Here is a 16,811-nt window from a genome sequence, read left to right on the forward strand (position 1 = left end):
GGCTATGTCCACTTCATTTAGTTCTTTTTCTGGGGTTTTGTTCTGTTCTTTCCTTTGGGCCACGTTTCCTGTCTCCTCAATTTAACAGCCTCCCTGGGTCTGTTTCTGTGTGTTAGGTAGAGCTACTTTGACTCCTTCTCTCAGGCACCTGTTAAGTTGTATGGGGTGGGAGAACCCTAGGTAGTTGTGAGAGAAAACCCGCTTCACTGTTCTGTGGCTCTGTAGTGGGGGAGGGAGTGGACAGGGGACCATGATGCTGAGGCTTGCTCAGCACACGACCCTTTTCCAGTCACTTCTTCCCGTTCCTGTTTGCGACAGACACCCCCCTGGCTGCTGCTCTGGTGTTGGTTCCCAGAGCAGGTGGGTTCCTGTTCGTTCTAGGACCGTGCAGGCCCTTTAAAAAGCCTCTCCTGACAGACCGGCAGTTTATTCCTCCGCCCCAGCCCCATGGGTTTTTACAGCCAGAAGTCACGAGGCTTTGTTTTCCAGTCACTGGAACCCTGGGCTGCGTGGTCTGGCCTGTGGCCGGGATCACTCGGTCTCTAATCCTCCCTCCCGATTTTATCCACCACTCATGAATGTGGGACCGCTTCTTCCGCCACCACTGTGTCACTGCCGCTGCCACACTGCATCCTCTCCACCCCTGCACCCCGGCTCCGCCCCACATGCCCATCTGGGTGAATATGGCTTCTTTAAATCCTGGGTTTTGGGACTCCACACAGTTCTGGGTGCTTTTGTTTTTTGAGGTTAGTTGTGATCCTGCTTATGGTTGTGCAAGGAGGTGAAGTGTGTCTACCTACACCTCCATCTTGCCCAGAAGTCCCTGGGTGATTTTCTTCATCTGTGTCCTGGGCGGCGGAATGTCTCTCCTCGGAGCACAATGGCTCGGATAGCATCTAGATTGTTCACGATCTCTCCCGGAGCACAAAGGTCAACCACTGTGGTCTCCTGGGGTCAGGGCGGCCGTGCCTGCAGGTCCTGAAACAATAGCTTTGCACACGCATGAACTACTAGGCTTAATTGCATTAATTACTAACTATTACTCGAAACTAAAATTTTCCCACTCTGGAGTTTCCCCATCACCGTGATGACTACAGTACAAATCTGACCTGGAAGGTCACTTCAAGGGCAGTCCCGGTTTAGGGTTTTTTCCTTAACCACGCATTTCCCCAGACCGCTCCCTGGGGTCAGGAACCAGCGGCAAGGCGGAGCTGCTTCCTTCTCTCTCCGAGCCTCCTCTGAAGTCAGACAATTGCTCCGCGAAGACCTGCTCCCTGCACCACGGGAAACGCCAAGGGGGACGAGCTGGAGGAAGTGCGCGGGGCTCTGGGCGCAGCTCCTGTTTGCACAGAGGTGTAGAAAGGTGACAGCGGCTCTGTTGTGAACGTTTGGAAAAGATGCAATGAAAATAAGAGATTAAAATATACAATAAAGGTACCATTGAATGGAGCTTGGTGCATTTCCCACAGGCCTCCAGGCCCACGGGAGCACCCCACCCCCTCTCCAGTCTCCCTCATACCTGTGAGGCAGGGGCCCCTGTTTCACAGGCAACGAATGTGCCTGGAGCTCAGGGAAAACTGGCCCCACACCCGTGGCTGCCACGAGAAACCACACGGCACGAACACCAGCCCAGTGAGGCTTTAGGGACGATCTTGGCCGAAGATCTGAGAAGGGTCTGTCCTCCTTGCCAGGCCCTGGCTCAGCTGGTTGATTTCAGTAGCCAGTGAGGCAAACATTCCCACCAGGAAGTCACACACGTGTAGTCAGAAGGGCCTCCCTAAAGCCCCACTGGTTTGGGGCCTCAGGAGCCAGCAGGTAACCACCCACCCTTTGCCTGCGCTGGTTTTCCCAGTTTCTGCTGGGGGGGGGGGGGTGTTTCATCTCGTTTCAGAAGAGACCAAGCAGGACTGCGCATGCCTCCTACACAAAGGAGGGAGGGATTCCCAGGGTCCCTCTCTGGCTGTCTCTAGTCCACCATTCTTTCAGGGGGCACAAAAGACCCCACAGCTGAGCTTTCTGAGCCACAAGGAAGACAGCCACCTCCAGCAGTCCCCCGAGGTGGGGGCACAGGAGGCCGACATCCTCTGTTCTCAAATAGAAACATCCAGGGAGCCAGCTCTCACAGTTCCACCCTGTACCCAGTTGGAGATAAACCCGATTTCAGGCTTATCTTTCCAGCCCGGTCCCTGGCCATGACCCGGAGGTATCTCTGGGGGCTGGGACCGCCCTGTCTGGCAGCCCCACGCTCCGGAAACGTGGGTGTCCACTGTGTCTCTTTTTGTTTTTCTTTTCTTTCTTACTTTTTTTTTTTTTTAATTTGCCAGTGAATCTTTTGTCCAGATGCAGGAAGATACGGCATATGGCAAATGGACGAGAAGCAGTAAGGGTGGGAGTTCCAAGGGTCTCCCTCCTGGCAGGCCTGCTGGGTCGGAATTGCTGTCCCCACTTTGAGGAACCCGAGGCCCAGAGGCTCAGCTGGTAGAGGGCCCAGGACCTGCCAGGCGCTGCACAATTAGACGTGACTATCTCAGTTCTCTCAGCTGCTCTGGGGAGTGAGCGACTGCCAGCTGGGTTTTACAGTTGAGAAAACAGGCTCAGAGAGGGAAACTGCTTGCCTGAAGCCACACAGCTGCCACCGAAAGCCGGCCCCGGGACTCCATGCCAGCTGAGTCTGGCTCCAGAGCACATGGCCAGTGTCTTTGTCCTCTGACCAGCCCTTGCCTTGGTCTTTGCTGCTTTGGGACACAGGCCACACTGACACTGCTGTCCCCTCGGGAAGGCCCAAGTTAGATCTTCCCTCACCCCCACTTCCCCAGGGCGCCCCTGACAAAGCAAGCCGTGTTGGCAAAACTAGAGGGACAAGAGTCCTGCCTTTGCCGAGGTCCCACCCCAAGCCTGGGAAAGGGGATGCAGCAAGGTGAGGATTCAGAAACAAGGGCCTAGGAGACTCTCAGGGCACAGACCGCTGACTCGGTCCAGGGCAGAGCTGATGGACCCCTGGGGAAGTCACCACAACTTGCCCGGAGCCTCTCGGGAAAGCACAGCGATGCCCGAGAAAAGCCGTGAGTGTGGGCCTGTGCCCTGTGGCTGCTCTAGCGAATGACCACAGATTGGTTGCCTGGAGGCCAGTTCTGGAGGCCGGCAGTCCAAAATCAACCCCTGTGGGCTAAAGTCAAGGTGTCCGCAAGCCCGGGTCCTCCCGGAGGCTCTGAGGAAGCAGGGGTTCCCTAGTCTTTCACTGCCCCTGGGTGGGAGCCGCCTGCGGTCTCCTGCTATCTCCCTTCATCTTCAAAGCGATCTGTAGAACACCTTCCTCCTCAACAACCTTTCTTCTTCCTTTATCTTTTCTCCCTCTTATCTGCCTACATAGAGACAGCTAAGGCTGTGGAGAATTTTCCTAAGAGTTTATCTGAGCCAAGCTGATGACATGGACTGGGCAGCAAGATCTCAGGTGCTCCAGAGAAGAACAGTTTCACAGCTTCTTCTCTGCATTTGACTCGAAGGAGGGGCCTAAGGAAGATTATGGGGAGGCGGGAGAAAGCGCAATGCAGGCTGGGTTTCAGGATGGTTGACAAGACTGCCATCCATTGAGGTGGCCACTGCTCATTTCAGAGGCCAGTTAATGTCCACACACAGAAAGAAAGGACGGAGCTTGCTCGAGGCAAAGGTAAACCTTTTACTAAAAAGTTATGTGCCTGTCCTGACTGGTGCGGCTCAGTAGGTTGGGTATCGTTTTGCAAAGCAAAAAAAGTCTCTGGTTGATTCCCAGTCGAGGCCCAGGCCCGGGATGCGGGTTCTGTTCCATAGAGGAAAGGTCAGGGCGTGCGCAAGGGGCAGTGGGAGGAGGATTCTCTCGCACATCCCCACCTCTCTCCCTCTCTCTTTCCCCCCCTTCCCTCTCTCTAAGAATTAAAACAACCAAAAGCTACATGCCGGGGGAAGGTAACGACCCACCACAACCCTCTCAGTTAGGGATTTATGATCAGATCACCCTGTGAGGCCACTTTCCATAGAACCCCCTTTTTTGTCCACAAATTTTCCTGCCTCCCTCTTAGGAAAACTTCTGCGATTAAATCAGATTCACCCACGAAATCTAGGGTAATCTGCTCTGCAAAGTCCCCTTGGGCATGTAGGGTAACACAGTCACCGACTCTGGGGATGGGGACGGGGACATCTTGGGGGGGGCAATATGCAGCCTATCGCAAGTAGCAAAGTCACATCAGTGAGGGTGGGGGTGTGGCTGCGGCTCAGGTGTCCGGGCTGAGTCGGGGGCAGAGGGCTCGGTTCTCATGCCCAACACCTGCCCTGACTCGCAGGGAGGTGAGCACAGGTGAGCAACATCTACTACCTGCAGAGGTCCTGGCAGGTGCCGCACTTTGTCGCACCCCCCGATGGAAGGCACAGCTGCACACCCCCACTTTACAGATGAGGGACGTCAAAGAGAAAACCACAGGCCCAGTATGGCGTCGCTGGCGCTAAAAGCCCACGATACCAAAACTAGACCTACTGCCTGGAGGAATCGCAGTCAAACCTCTGCCTGGACCACAACCCTAATCAAGCAATCTGGAATGCCTGGGCCAGCGCCCTGATCTGCATGCAGGCACCACCTGCCCCCTTCCCACCCCCATGAAAAGAAGAGGCAATCTCATGATAAAACTCCTTTCCCTTCTCTTCCCCTCCCCCAAAGAAATGGGGGCTTCAAAAGAACCCTTTCTTTCCTTTCCCATTTAGCTCCCCCCACCTTCTGCCTATAAACATCTTCAGTGTTGAGCCGTCCCTTGCAGCAAGCACCCGTTTAGCTGCCAGACTGGCTGAGGCCTGATTCATGAATCCCTCAGTAGAGCCAATTAGATATTCAAATTTACTCGGTTGAATATTTTTTTAACAGGAAACAGAAAGTGGGTAAGGATTTTCCGGGGAGGGACGGTCCTGGGACACCCGCAGGGTGCCTGCTCCCCCAAGCACCTAGGGTCAGAGGTGCTTCAGCAGCTGGCTGGGAGTGGGCGGGTGCTGGGCGCGGACGGGCCTCCTCGCCGCTCTCCCCGCCTCCTCGCTCCTCTAGAAACCGCCGCGCGTCCTCCCGGAGCTCCCGCGTCGAGATGCCTTCCCCGGTCCTGGCGCTGGTTAGCGGCCAGGTGCTCCCGGCCTTCCTGCTCTGCAGCACGCTGCTCATCCTCAAGATGTACGTGGTGGCGGTCATCACCGGCCAAGTCCGGCTGCGGAAGAAGGTACGTGCCGCCCTCGGGGATCCCCGCGCTGGCCGCGGGCGCGCTTCCCCGCTCGCTACCACGGTGGTTTCAGCGCCAGGATGCGAGTGTCCGGAGCTGTGGGGCCCCGGGGCCTCGCCCAGTCCTGAGGGAAGGCACCTCCGTGGCCCCGGGTTTCAGCAGGGCCCGCGCCTCCCTGTCCTCTGTTTGAAGAGATTCCCTCACTCAGCTGTGCCACCAGCTAAGTTGTAGGCAGGACGATGAGTGCGGCTGAGCTCTTGAGACTAGGAGCCCCCGGGGTGGAGAGAGAGCGCACAGAAACGCTCCTCCGACCTGGCCGCCTCCCAGCACAGGAGATCGGAGGTTTGGGTGGGGTGGGAACCGGCGAAACAGGACCCAAGAGCTTCCAGTGGAAATTCCCAGCTCCCTGGCCCGGTCACTTACAGACCGGCCGCAGGCCCTGGAGGACAGGCTGGTCTCCGCTGGGCTCCGCTTCTAGGGAGGAATTTCGCCCTCCAGTCGGAGTCCCTGAGTCCCAGAACCAAAACAGCAATAAAGTGGCCCAGCCCTGAGCCGGGGCCAGCAGATGGGAGCCACCCACACTGGAAGGTGGGAGGGAGTGGAGAAGCTGGGGGCCAAGGCCCAGGGGGCACCCACTGGTATTTCAGTAGAGCAGTCCTTCCAGGAAAGCGTGCCCCTTCCTCGAGTGCAAAGGCAAGGTGAGGCTGGCTCTGGCATCCTTGGGGGGGTCCGGGGTAGGCACTGTAGAGTTGCCTGCCTTCCACCAGGGCAGCCCACCAGGTGCAGTTACTCCTGGCACACTGAGCACCTGGCCCCCTCCTTGCAGTGGCCCACCCCGGGCTGCCGGGTACAGACACCCAGCGGGGACAGCCCTTCCCTCCCACCGAGTCCCTTCTGAGTGCTGAGCAGTAATAATCCCCAGCATGACCCTGGGGTGGGAGGAGGGGTTGTAGTTGCCTGTGTTCCACGTGAGGAATCGGGTCTGGAGAGGAGACACTCCTACTTTGAAGGTCGCACACCTGGGTTTGAACCCAGGTGTCCAGCTGCAAGGTTCACACCCTGCCGCAGGGGGTGGGACCCCGACAGTGAGGTTCTGGGACCCAGAGTTTTTCCTTTGCCTGAGAATTCGGGGAAGCGAGGAGGCAGGTCTGTCTGAGTGCCTGTCGGCCTGGCCTGAGGGGAGGGGCAGACGGCATTCCCCCCTCAGACTGAGCCAGCCCACCAGTGTCTCTCTCATTTCAGCTTGGGGAGGTGGCCCGGAGGTGGCAGATGCAGGTGCTGGCGCTGGCTCCTCCACCCACCAGCCTTGGGACCCGAGCCTGTCCGGGAGCTCAGTTTCCTCCGCTGGACGCCAGGGTAGTGGTCACAGCGCCAAGAGGATTGGGCCCTGGTGCAGTAAATGCTCCTCGGTGCTGGTTCTCCTGACTTGTGACCGGACCCCTTCACCAGCGTTCCCTGGGGCCCCCCAGCTTCTGGCCACGGGCCTCCTCCGCCCACTCCACTGCTGGTCCCTGCTTGGGCTGACTTGTATTCTAGTCGTCTGCAGGGCAACCGTGAACTCCACAGGCAGCTGCCTGCCGAATGCCGAGACCCCTTACAGGGTGTCACGAGTCCACAGACTGTGCAGGGCCATGGGGATTGGTGATTCCATGACTTAGGGCTAGTAGAGGGAAGAATCTGGGCAGGGGGGGCGCAGTGCTCTGATCCTGAGACACGCATCAGGCATGGGCTCCATTTACCTCTGGGGAGGGCACAGGGTCAGGCCCACCAGGCAGGACAAGCCAGTGCCTGGTGCCACAAAGCATCTTGAGTCAGAAGCAGCAGGATACGCCATTGGGTGGGCAATTCTGAGACCCGGTGCCGAGGCCGGGTTTGCTGTGAGCTGGTGGAGCTGGCTTACTCAGGTGCCAGCAGGGAGGAGCGGAGCGTGAGTGATGGGCGTGAGCCTTTGATAACCTGAGCGTGACCTTAAATCTTTGCTTTCCATGGACGATTCATTGAGTGCCCCTGTTGTTCTGACCCTGGGGCCTTTGCACATGCTCTTCCTCTGCCTCAGTTGCCGTTGCTCCAGCCCTCCTTCCATCCAGTTGATGTTGATGCATCCTTCAAGCCTCAGCTTTCCTGTCACTGCCCCAGAGAAGCCTTCTGTGATCCCCAGACTCAGTCAGCTCTGAGTGAACATTTTGTGAATGTTCTTGAGGCAACCCTGTCTTCTTTTGCTTAACACGCCCCCCCCCCCCCCATTCTGTCCTGGTTTGTTAGACTGGGAGCTTCACAAGAGCGGGGCAGGAGAGCCTTTGCATTCGTGTGTTCAGCCAGCTGTAACAAAATACCATACACTGGGCAGTTTACAAACAACAGAAATTTATTGCTGACTGCTCTGGAGCCTGGAAGTCCAAGGTCAAACCCCTGGCAGACGCTGGGTCTGGCGAGGGCCTGCTTTCTCGTTCTTAGACAGCCATCTTCTGGCCTCGTGCTCACCCGGCAGGAGGGGCTAGGGAGCTGCCTGGGGTCTTTTTTGTAAGGGCACAAATGTTAGGTCTGGACGGTTGAATCTGCTGCGGGGACACAAACATTTGGTGTGTGGCAGCCTCGTTCACTGTGAGTCCCCAGCACTCAGCACATAGAGGGAGCTCCCGGATGCTGGCGAACGGACGTGACCAGGCTGCCCATCGCACGCACAGTAATTCTCAGCTGATGTGTTTCAGGCTTTCGCCAACCCCGAGGACGCCCTGAGACACGGAGGCCTCCAGTACTGCCGCAGCGACCAGTACGTGGACCGCTGCCTCAGGCAAGTACCGCGGGACTCGGCCCGCCCACTTCTGAGCACTGGGGCGTGGAGGGCTCCCAAGGCCGGGTCCGCTGCCTTCCTGGCCCCCTCAGGTGGCCCCATCTTATTCACTGCCTTGGTTTCTAACTGTGGAAGAGGAATACATGCTGATGGCCCCGGATTACAAAGTTAGAGAAGGCTATTCAGCGAGCTGTCTCCCTGTCGGCTGTGACCACCGTGTCCCGGCCAGGGCTACCCTCCGGGGCAGACACTGTCCCAGGCTCCTCTGCCCTTACAAACACAGGTGCCGAGCTTTGTCCCACGCACCTGCAAACCATCAGCCTCTGCTCACTGGTCTGCACTGTGTGCTTTCTCACGGCAGAGATGGTTTCACCTTGGCTCCTAGAGCGCGCCGACCTTCACTGTGTGGCGGCTGCAGTGTCTGTCGTCGCCCTGCGCGTGGTTGACCCTTGACTTACCTAAGTCCCCTCTGATGGGCACCGAGGCCATTCTTACTCTGTGCTACAGACAGAGTGCACAAAACCTCTCATTGGCCTCTGCACGTGCGAGCAAAACCGCGGATGCAGTCAGATGGCAGGAAAGACCGCCAAAGGGGCCTCAGGCCTCCGCCCGGCACCGCGCAGGCTGCTGCTCTCTGGCCGGCCACCTCGGCGCCTCCGCTTCCGGGCGGACACACTGCCAACGTGACAGGTGGAAATGCATGTCACGTCCTGGTTTATTTTGCATTTCTCTTATCCCGAGAGAAGTTGAACATCTTTTCCTACACTTAGCATCCCCCCAGCCGATCAAAAACAAGATTTCTTATATAGAAATCAGAACTATTCACTTCAGACAATGTGGGTGACGTTGGCAATACAGAGACGAGGAAAGGAAACCCACTTAGGATTCCAGTCCCTGTTCACACTCTCTTCTGTCTGTCTCTCCTTGTCTTCTAGATACTTTATATATTTTTTATCCACATAAGCACGCGCTGTATACCCAGTTTGGGGGGTTCTGATATTTTTCAGTCAGCAGCATCTCATGAGCTTTTTCCAATGTCAGTAAATATTACTCAAAAGTGATTCTTTAAATATGGCCGTGTAAAAATTCCATCCGAGACTCAGGGTTAATTCCATGTCGCCAGTCCCAGTGTGGGACTTCTGGGCGGTTTCCTCTCTGCTCTTTCACACCAGGGGCTGGAGAGTGGGGGCTGCGCTCGGAGTCACGGAGAGGTGGGGAGGGTGGGCAGCCGAACGGGAGCGAGACAGGAGAGAGACCCTCACACAGGGCTCCTGCGTTGCAGGCAGAAATGGGTGGGACACTGTAGAAGTAATAGAGAGTGTTTTCTTAAAGCCTGTTTTTCTCATTTTCGTTGTTATTTTCTCGGTCGCTGCAAAGAATCTGTACACGTGCGGCTTTTACCTTTCACAGAAATGTTAATGTGAGAAGTGAAATTCTTTGCCGTTTCACCTTTTCTAATATATTTACAGCATTTGGTCCCTCATATGAGGCCCATCCATCTAGCCATCATCCAGTTAGCATGTAATGAGCACCTACTATGTGCAAGACCCTTTACTGAGACCTAGTTGTGCTTCAGTGAACAAAAGCCTTATCCACTCTTAAATCCATACTGGGGACCCTTCTCCCCACCCCTACCCTGGGTTGGCTTGAGCCTCTGGGCTGCAGTGGGCACCAGCTGCCCAGACCGGACAGCCTGAGCCAGCTCACAGGAGCCACCAGCAGGATGTTGGCTTCCCCCAAGGCCCTGGGGTTCTGTGTAGCCAAGCTCACTTGAGGCACAGGAGTGATCACACGGGCTTATGAACACTTGGTGTGTTTTCTCTGGCTGTACCCATGCCATCAAGAGACATTTGCACCCACCCAATTCAGTTTTTTAAAAAATTTATATGAGAAACACACATGTCATTTTTTGTTGTTGATGTTTGTTCTACTGATTGATGCATTCATTGTTTGATTCTTTTTTTTTTTAAGATTTTTAAAATTTATTTTTAGAGGGCAAGGGAGGGAGACAAACATCAAGGTGTGGTTGCCTCTAGTGCACCCCCTACTGGGGACCTGGCCTGCAACCCAGGCATGTGCCCTGACTGGGAATCAAACCTGTGATGCTTTGGTTTACAGGTTGCACTCAGTCCATTGAGCCACACCAGCCAGGGCTCATTGTTTTATTCTTATATGTGCTCTGACTGGGGATCAAACCCGTAACCTTGGTGTATCGGGACAACATTCTAACCAGCTGAGCTACCTGGCCAGGGTCAGTTTTTTCTTCTGACCACAGTTACCCACCATGTGTAATAGTAGTGACATTCAAATGCTTGAGATTCAGTTCAGCACTTTCTGAGCACCTCTTATCTACTGATGCCTTGTATCTATTTGGTGGGTATTTATTGGGGACCTACCGTGCCGGACCTGGGGTTCCTGGTCCCCCGGGCTCCTCCTCCTGACTCTATATCATGAACTCTGAGGGCACAGAGCTCAGACTCGCACAGCCTGGCACCAGCTCCTCAAGCACCGGCTGGAACCGGGTCCCGGAGGGAAAGATGCCTTGGAAGCGAAAGCTGGTTAAATATTAGACCAGAGTTTACAGGGTGGTCTGGCCCCCCTTCTGCACAAACAGGAAAGCCCTCAGGCCTTGGCTCTTGGAGGTACACCTGCCTTGCAGGTGAGCACCTGCTGGAGCCCGGCCATGAGCCCAGCTCCGCCAGTCAGGAGCCAGCTCTCCGGGAAAAGGAGGAAGCCCACCTCCTTTTTAGGCTGCCCCCCAAGTCCTTGGCCTGTGTATTTTGGCCCAGTCTGAGTCTGTGTGTAGGAACCGGCAGCGAGGGTGAAACCAGAAAAGCCAGTGTTCGGGCCGCCTGTCACCGCCAGACCCAATAAGCAGAGACAGGGACTGAATCTCTGTGGACGCTTCGTTAAGACGGCTGGTGATCTGAGAAGACGGCGGGTTTGCACCCATCAGACCATCTTCCATCTCCTTTCAAGCCTTTTTCATAAGGAGGAGGAAGTGTGGGTGAGGGATTTGGAATCAGGAAAGGGTTAATCAGATCAAAGCTGCCGTCTGTCAATTTCCCCAACATGCTTTCAGCCGCTGACCAGTGCTTTTCTCTCTGGGTCCTGTCCCCTGTGTCCTGGGTGGCGGGCTGTCTCTCCCTGGAACGCAGTGGCTCAGGTACCATCTTTTTAAAGGATTTTATTTATTTTTAGAGAGAGATGAAAGGAGGAAGAAAGGGAGAGAAGCAACGATCTGTTGTCTCTCTCACACCTCCAACTGGAGGGTTGGCCCACAACCCAGGCGTGTGCCGTGACTGGGAATCAAACCGGCAACCTTTCAGTCCACAAGCCGTCACTCAACCCGCTGAGCCACACCCGCTAGGGCTAGATTCCAAGTGAGATCATAGGATATGTGTCTCTCACTGACTGACTGACTTCATTCAGCATAATCCTCTCAGCTCCATCTAAGCACCTGATAGGCACCAAGCCCCCCGGGCTCTCCCAGCAGCCTTTGGAGGAGGGAACTCTTATCTATGGAGGAAGACTCTGGTTTGTCAAGCCAGGAGGCTGTCCTCTGCCTGAAGGCGACTTTACTGTCTTCTATTACACCTGCCTTGAAAACTGAGCAGCCTTTCTTTACGGGGTCTCCAACCCGAGTTCAAGGCCAGCGTTTAAGGAGATCGGGGCACGGGAAGAGGAGAGACCGGCCCTGGCAGCCAGCTTTGTCTCCAGGGGACCGACCTCCTTCTCCCCCTCACCCGATGGCGCGGAGTGCAGCTGGTGTTGCCCCGATTGTCTGATGGGGCGGGGCTGGTGCTGCAGGAAGCCTGCAAGTTCAGTCTAGCGGGGATGCCTTGGATGACTTCTACCCTGAAAAAGCCGTGGTTATCGGAATGACACATTTTGCCCGGGCATCTCTCGGGTACGTGACTCCGTCCTGTCTCCCCATCCAGATTTTGGGGCGGGGAGGAAGGGAATGCGTTTTCTTGCATCATCCCTAATTTCCCCACTTCTCCCTGTCTGGGGCAGCTCTGTGGTTTGCACACAGCAGAGGGCGAGGGAGGACCCGGCCTGACCCTTGGGCTGAGCGCCAGGTCCCAGCCACCTCTCCTTCCTCATGGTTCGGGGGTGGAGGGGGGACGACTCTGAGCCTTCCAGCCCCAAGGGGCAGGGCTCAGCTCCCCTGCTTGGTTTCCTGCAAGGGCCCCTCTCCACCTCCAGGGGCCCATGCCTGCCACGACTGTCCCCTCCCTTATCTTCTCCCCCCTCACCTGCTCTTTGGGGTTTGGCCAACTAGTCTCTTAACTGCTTTCTTTAAAAAGACTCACTCTTAAAATACAAATAGATACTTTTAAGGAAAAGTAAATGAATGGGTTTCATAGCCTACTTATGGTTTTCCTGAAGCTTTTAGATAAAACTATGTAACTATGACAAAAATTACCTATTTACCTAAAAGTTTCAGGACAAGCATAACCAGCCTGTGAAACTCATTCATTCATTCACTTTTTATTAAAAAATGTGGGCCCCAGGGCCAAGGATGCCTGAGACACTGCTGGAAGCAAAAATGGCAAAATTGAAGCTGCCCTGTCTCGGACATGTCCCGGGACCTCCCTCCCGAGAGGCAGGTCCTTGGAAAAGGTGGTCATGCCGGGGACCTGTCAGGCAGCAGGAAAAGAGGGGACCAACTAGGAGACGGATCGACTCCATAAGAGAAGCGCTAGGCAGGAGTCTGCGGGCGCCAAGCAGGGCTGTGAGTTCAGGACTCTGGGGACATCACTCATTCATACCTGTAACTCACACAGGACAGGAACACTCCTCCAGGTGGCTTCACCATGTGGGTGGACAGAGCACCTTCTGGAACACACTGACCTGACCTAAAACAGGTTTTCCAAATGTGTCCCTCTAAGAGCAAGCGGGTGGGGCGCTTGTGTCACAGGGCCATTCCCAAGGGCGGGGCGATTTTAGAGGGATCTTTGCCGCCTTCTCTCTGTAACTCACAGGTGAGGCAAGGGACTTGCCTGATTGGGGAACTGGAGTGGCCCCTGCCCTCAGCTTTCCTCTGTCCCTCTTCCCTGTGGCCAAGACCCAGCCAGGACCTCCTGTCTCTGGTCTGGGAGGAAGCAGCCCCCACCCCCGTGGGTGACACCTGCCCAGTTAGGGACTTCCTTTCCATGTGGCCTGGTCCCAAGATCGATTCCTGGAGAGAAGGAGAAGGCAGGCTCACCTGGGCTCTAAGACATAAGGGTGGAGACCCTGACCACTGTGTCCTGAGTTTGACCTAAGAAAGGTCCAGGCCCTGCTGGTTTTATAGGAGCTTTTGTGCACTGGGGTTGAATTCGACTCCTCACCTTGCTTCTCAGGCCCCCTCCCCACTCTTGTCTGGCCTCGCTTTCCCTCCTGCACCCCACTCCAGCCACTTGGGTCACTTTTCTAGGCTTCCAATATACTGTGCTTCTCCCCACCTCAGAGCCTGTGTGGGTGCCAAATCTCCTCCCTGGGAAGGGTCTTCCCTGCGTGGATGCCCCGCATTGCATCCTCCAGGCTGCTGTGCAAACCTTTCCTCCCCGTGACACCCACCCTGCTGAGACCCCTCCAGCAGTGGATTGCCTGGAGCTCCGGGTCCTCTTCCTGCCCCGCCCGGTCCAGTCTCTTTTGGTCAGGCCGCATACCACAGCCCTTGCCTAAGGCTCTGCAGTGGGTCACCGCCCGGGGCGCTGGGCTGGGCGGAGGTGAGATGCATTCCAGCTGGAAGGCAGGCCTGGAGAAGGGGCTCCTGCTGCAGCAGAGTCCCTGCACCTCACACGCGTGGCCTCTCCCACGGGGAGGTCATGCCCTGGCACCAGGCTCCCATTTATGTGAGCCTCTATCATGCCGTCTATGGCTGTCATCACTTGCTCAGTGTCTAACTTGTGGGGCCCGACCTGCCCACCCTCTGTAAAGAACGCTACCCGTCAGCAGGAGTCATGGAAAATGTGAACGGACTCTTAGCTGAAATGGGCGAGTTTTCCTTCTCGGTCATTTGTTTACGGCAGGGTTATACGCAGGCCGCCCTGAGCCCTTCCCCCGCCCACCCTGTATCACACACTTGGTTATTTTAAACAAAAAAAGCAGGACAGCACAGATGGGACGAAGAGCGTCGCTAGGGTCTGGCAGCTGGTTGGTTGCAGCCAGGGGAGGCTGCTCTGTTGTTTTTACCCTGAAAGGGGGAGGGGATTTGCTTCTGTTCAGGGGCAGAATTAGAGGCAGGTGTGGATTTCAGAGGCGGGCTCCTGGGCTCCAACCCATTCCACCTGGGAGGGCCCAGGAACCTGTGTTTGGAAAGGGAGCAACCTTGGAGAAGCCTGGCCTTGCTGATGAAGAGCGTGAACTTGAGTCAGACCCAGGTCCACCCGGCCCTCACTCAGCACCTTGGAGCCCCACTTTGCCCGTGGTGGGGGAGGTCCAAGGCCAGAGGACAAGGTTGGGGAGACTGGCAGGGACCAAGTCCTGGTGAGCCCTAGGGCTTGGTAAGATGACCCCAACCAGCCACCCACGGCTCCTAGCCTGGTAACAGGCTGTTTCCCCAGCTGCTGGCAGGGCCAGCTTGGGAGTGGCCACCCCTCCTACCTCTGGGTACCTCTTGTTCTGGCCACAAAGGGACTTGAGTCTGGTGCCCTTGAGATGACCCCCAGTGGCACAGGGCCTTTCAGGGCAGAGGGCCCCAGCTTCTGGGACATTCTCAAAGCTGCCACCTGGCTGACCGTCCACCCTTACCTTTCCAGAGCCCACCGTAACGACATGGAGAACATCTACCCCTTCCTGTTCCTGGGCTTTGTCTACTCCTTCCTGGAGCCCAACCCGTTCGTGGCCCGGATGCATTTCCTCCTCGTCTTCCTGGGCCGCATGGTGCACACCGTGGCCTACCTGGGGAAGCTGCGGGCACCCACCCGCTCTCTGGCCTACACGGTGGCCCAGGTCCCCTGCGCCTCCATGGCCTTGCAGATCATCTGGGAAGCAGCCCGCCACCTGTGACTGGCCACTGACACCTCGGCTGCTGGACCACTGACCGCCAGCCACCTGGGCTGGGCCTTACTTGGGGAACTGGGCGTTCTTTCAAGATTGGGATAGACCCCAGGGCCTGGTTTCCTAGCAACCTGCTGAGTGTAGGCTCCTGGCCCAGCCGGCCTGTGTGTGCGCACACACATGTGAATGCATGCCCCTTGGATTCCTGGGAGAAGGCGCTGGTCGGAACCGTTTAGAGACAGGTCGTCAGGGTTGAGAGACAGTCCCTCTACTCGGGTGACAGCACCGAAGACATCACCCAGTCTCTTCCTGCCCAAAAACAGGGAGAGCGCGCAGAGACGCAGCCCAGGTCCCTACAGCCGACAGCCCTCCGGTCCAGAGCTATAATAAATGCAAACTTCTCAGACTGTCCCCAGAGTCTCCGGTTCGGCCAGTCTGGAGGGGCACCTGGACGTCCGCATGTGGAGAAAGCTGCCCTGTGAGCCCCAGCCGTGGTCAGGCCTGGGAGCCCCTACCGGTCCCTGGAGAGGCCCAGGGTCAGCCGGGGTGTGGTTTCTCGGTTTCACTGGAGGTGGGAGTTTGGTGAGGTGGGGTGCAGTTTCATGCGTTTGGGTCCTGGTGACTCCTCCCTGTGCTGCCCACATTTCCTGCCGGTCCCGCTCTCCTTGGAGCAGGTGCTGATGGGAAGGGCGGAGGCGAGGTTGGCCTTCTTTCCCTGAGGCCTTCGCCGCTCCTGAGGGCTGTTAGTTGAGGACCAAGGGCTTTGAATGACTGACCACTTAAAGAAACTTCTGGCTCCTTCAATCTCTGCCAGTTTCAAAAATCGCTAGTGTGCACCTCCTTGGGGAATCAGGACTCTCCTAGACTCTTGTCTCAGGACCTGTGTGGCCCTGTTCTAACCACTTCACTCCACTACCTCACTCTCCCTAAACCCCCTCCCAGCCCTGCCCTGCCCTGCCCTGCCCTCCGGAATCTGGGCATGGGGGCCTCCCACCGCTCTGCAGCCTCTGAACCCCTGCCCCCTCCGGACTGAGGGAGTGGGAGGGGGGTTCCCGGAAGCCCGAGTTAGCCCCTACCCCGTGGTGTTCCGACCTCGGAGCCGGAGCGGATGGCACTGCCCCCTGGTGGTGAGAGGAGCTTCCATTCTTGGGCCGCAGCAGCACACGAGCCAGGGAAGTGCTAGTCTCGCATCTAAGTGCCTGCGGTTTGCTCAACACATGCTGTGCGGTACTTGGAATTTTCCTCTTAACTCCTTAAGCCGGAGGGAGGGGATGTAGGTATGGAAGTAAGGCTCAGAGAAGCAGGTCTCGCGTGTGTTTTTATATTTCTATCGTTTTCCTCCTGGAGAAAGGGGCTGAGGGGGCAACGCACCCAGATGGGACCCAGATGAGGAGGCCATCCGATGGCACTGGGACCCGGGGAAGGGGGCGGAGCCACAGGGATGCTGAGCTCCTTGCGCACCACATCATTCGTTCACCGGTGTGGCACCACCTCTGATAGTGCCCAGCCTGAGGGCAGGGACAGTTGGGGGACACCAGGACAAGAGACAGTGACAACTCCAAGTGCTCAGCACCCTAATGGGGCAGGTGGTGCAGCGGGGGCACAGGGAGGGCCCTCCAACCCCTGCTTGGGGGGAGGTGGAAACTCTCCGGAGATGCAGGGTGAGTCACACTGGTTGGGGGATGTCCAAAGATGAGCCAGCTCTGGCCCCCTGGGGTCTTGCTGCTGAGAAGTGGTGGGGAGGGGGGTATGGAGGGAAAGGAGGCCAAAGGGTCCTCAGTGGGGCTCCCCTGGGGTTGGGG

General features: G+C 56.8%; 1 protein-coding gene across 1 annotated transcript; it reads left to right on the top strand.

The window, feature by feature from the left end:
• Positions 1–4,918: 4,918 nt before the first annotated feature.
• Positions 4,919–15,413, top strand: PTGES (prostaglandin E synthase). Its single transcript, XM_037145504.2, has 3 exons — positions 4,919–5,228; positions 7,937–8,019; positions 14,769–15,413. Exons 1-3 carry the CDS (start codon positions 5,100–5,102, stop codon positions 15,016–15,018), a joined length of 462 nt encoding a protein of 153 aa, XP_037001399.2. The 5' UTR covers positions 4,919–5,099; the 3' UTR covers positions 15,019–15,413.
• Positions 15,414–16,811: the final 1,398 nt, after the last annotated feature.

The sequence above is a fragment of the Artibeus jamaicensis genome, unplaced genomic scaffold, assembly GCF_021234435.1.
Source record: "Artibeus jamaicensis isolate MK-2021 breed Jamaican fruit bat unplaced genomic scaffold, CSHL_Jam_final contig_471, whole genome shotgun sequence".
Lineage (NCBI taxonomy): Eukaryota > Metazoa > Chordata > Mammalia > Chiroptera > Phyllostomidae > Artibeus > Artibeus jamaicensis.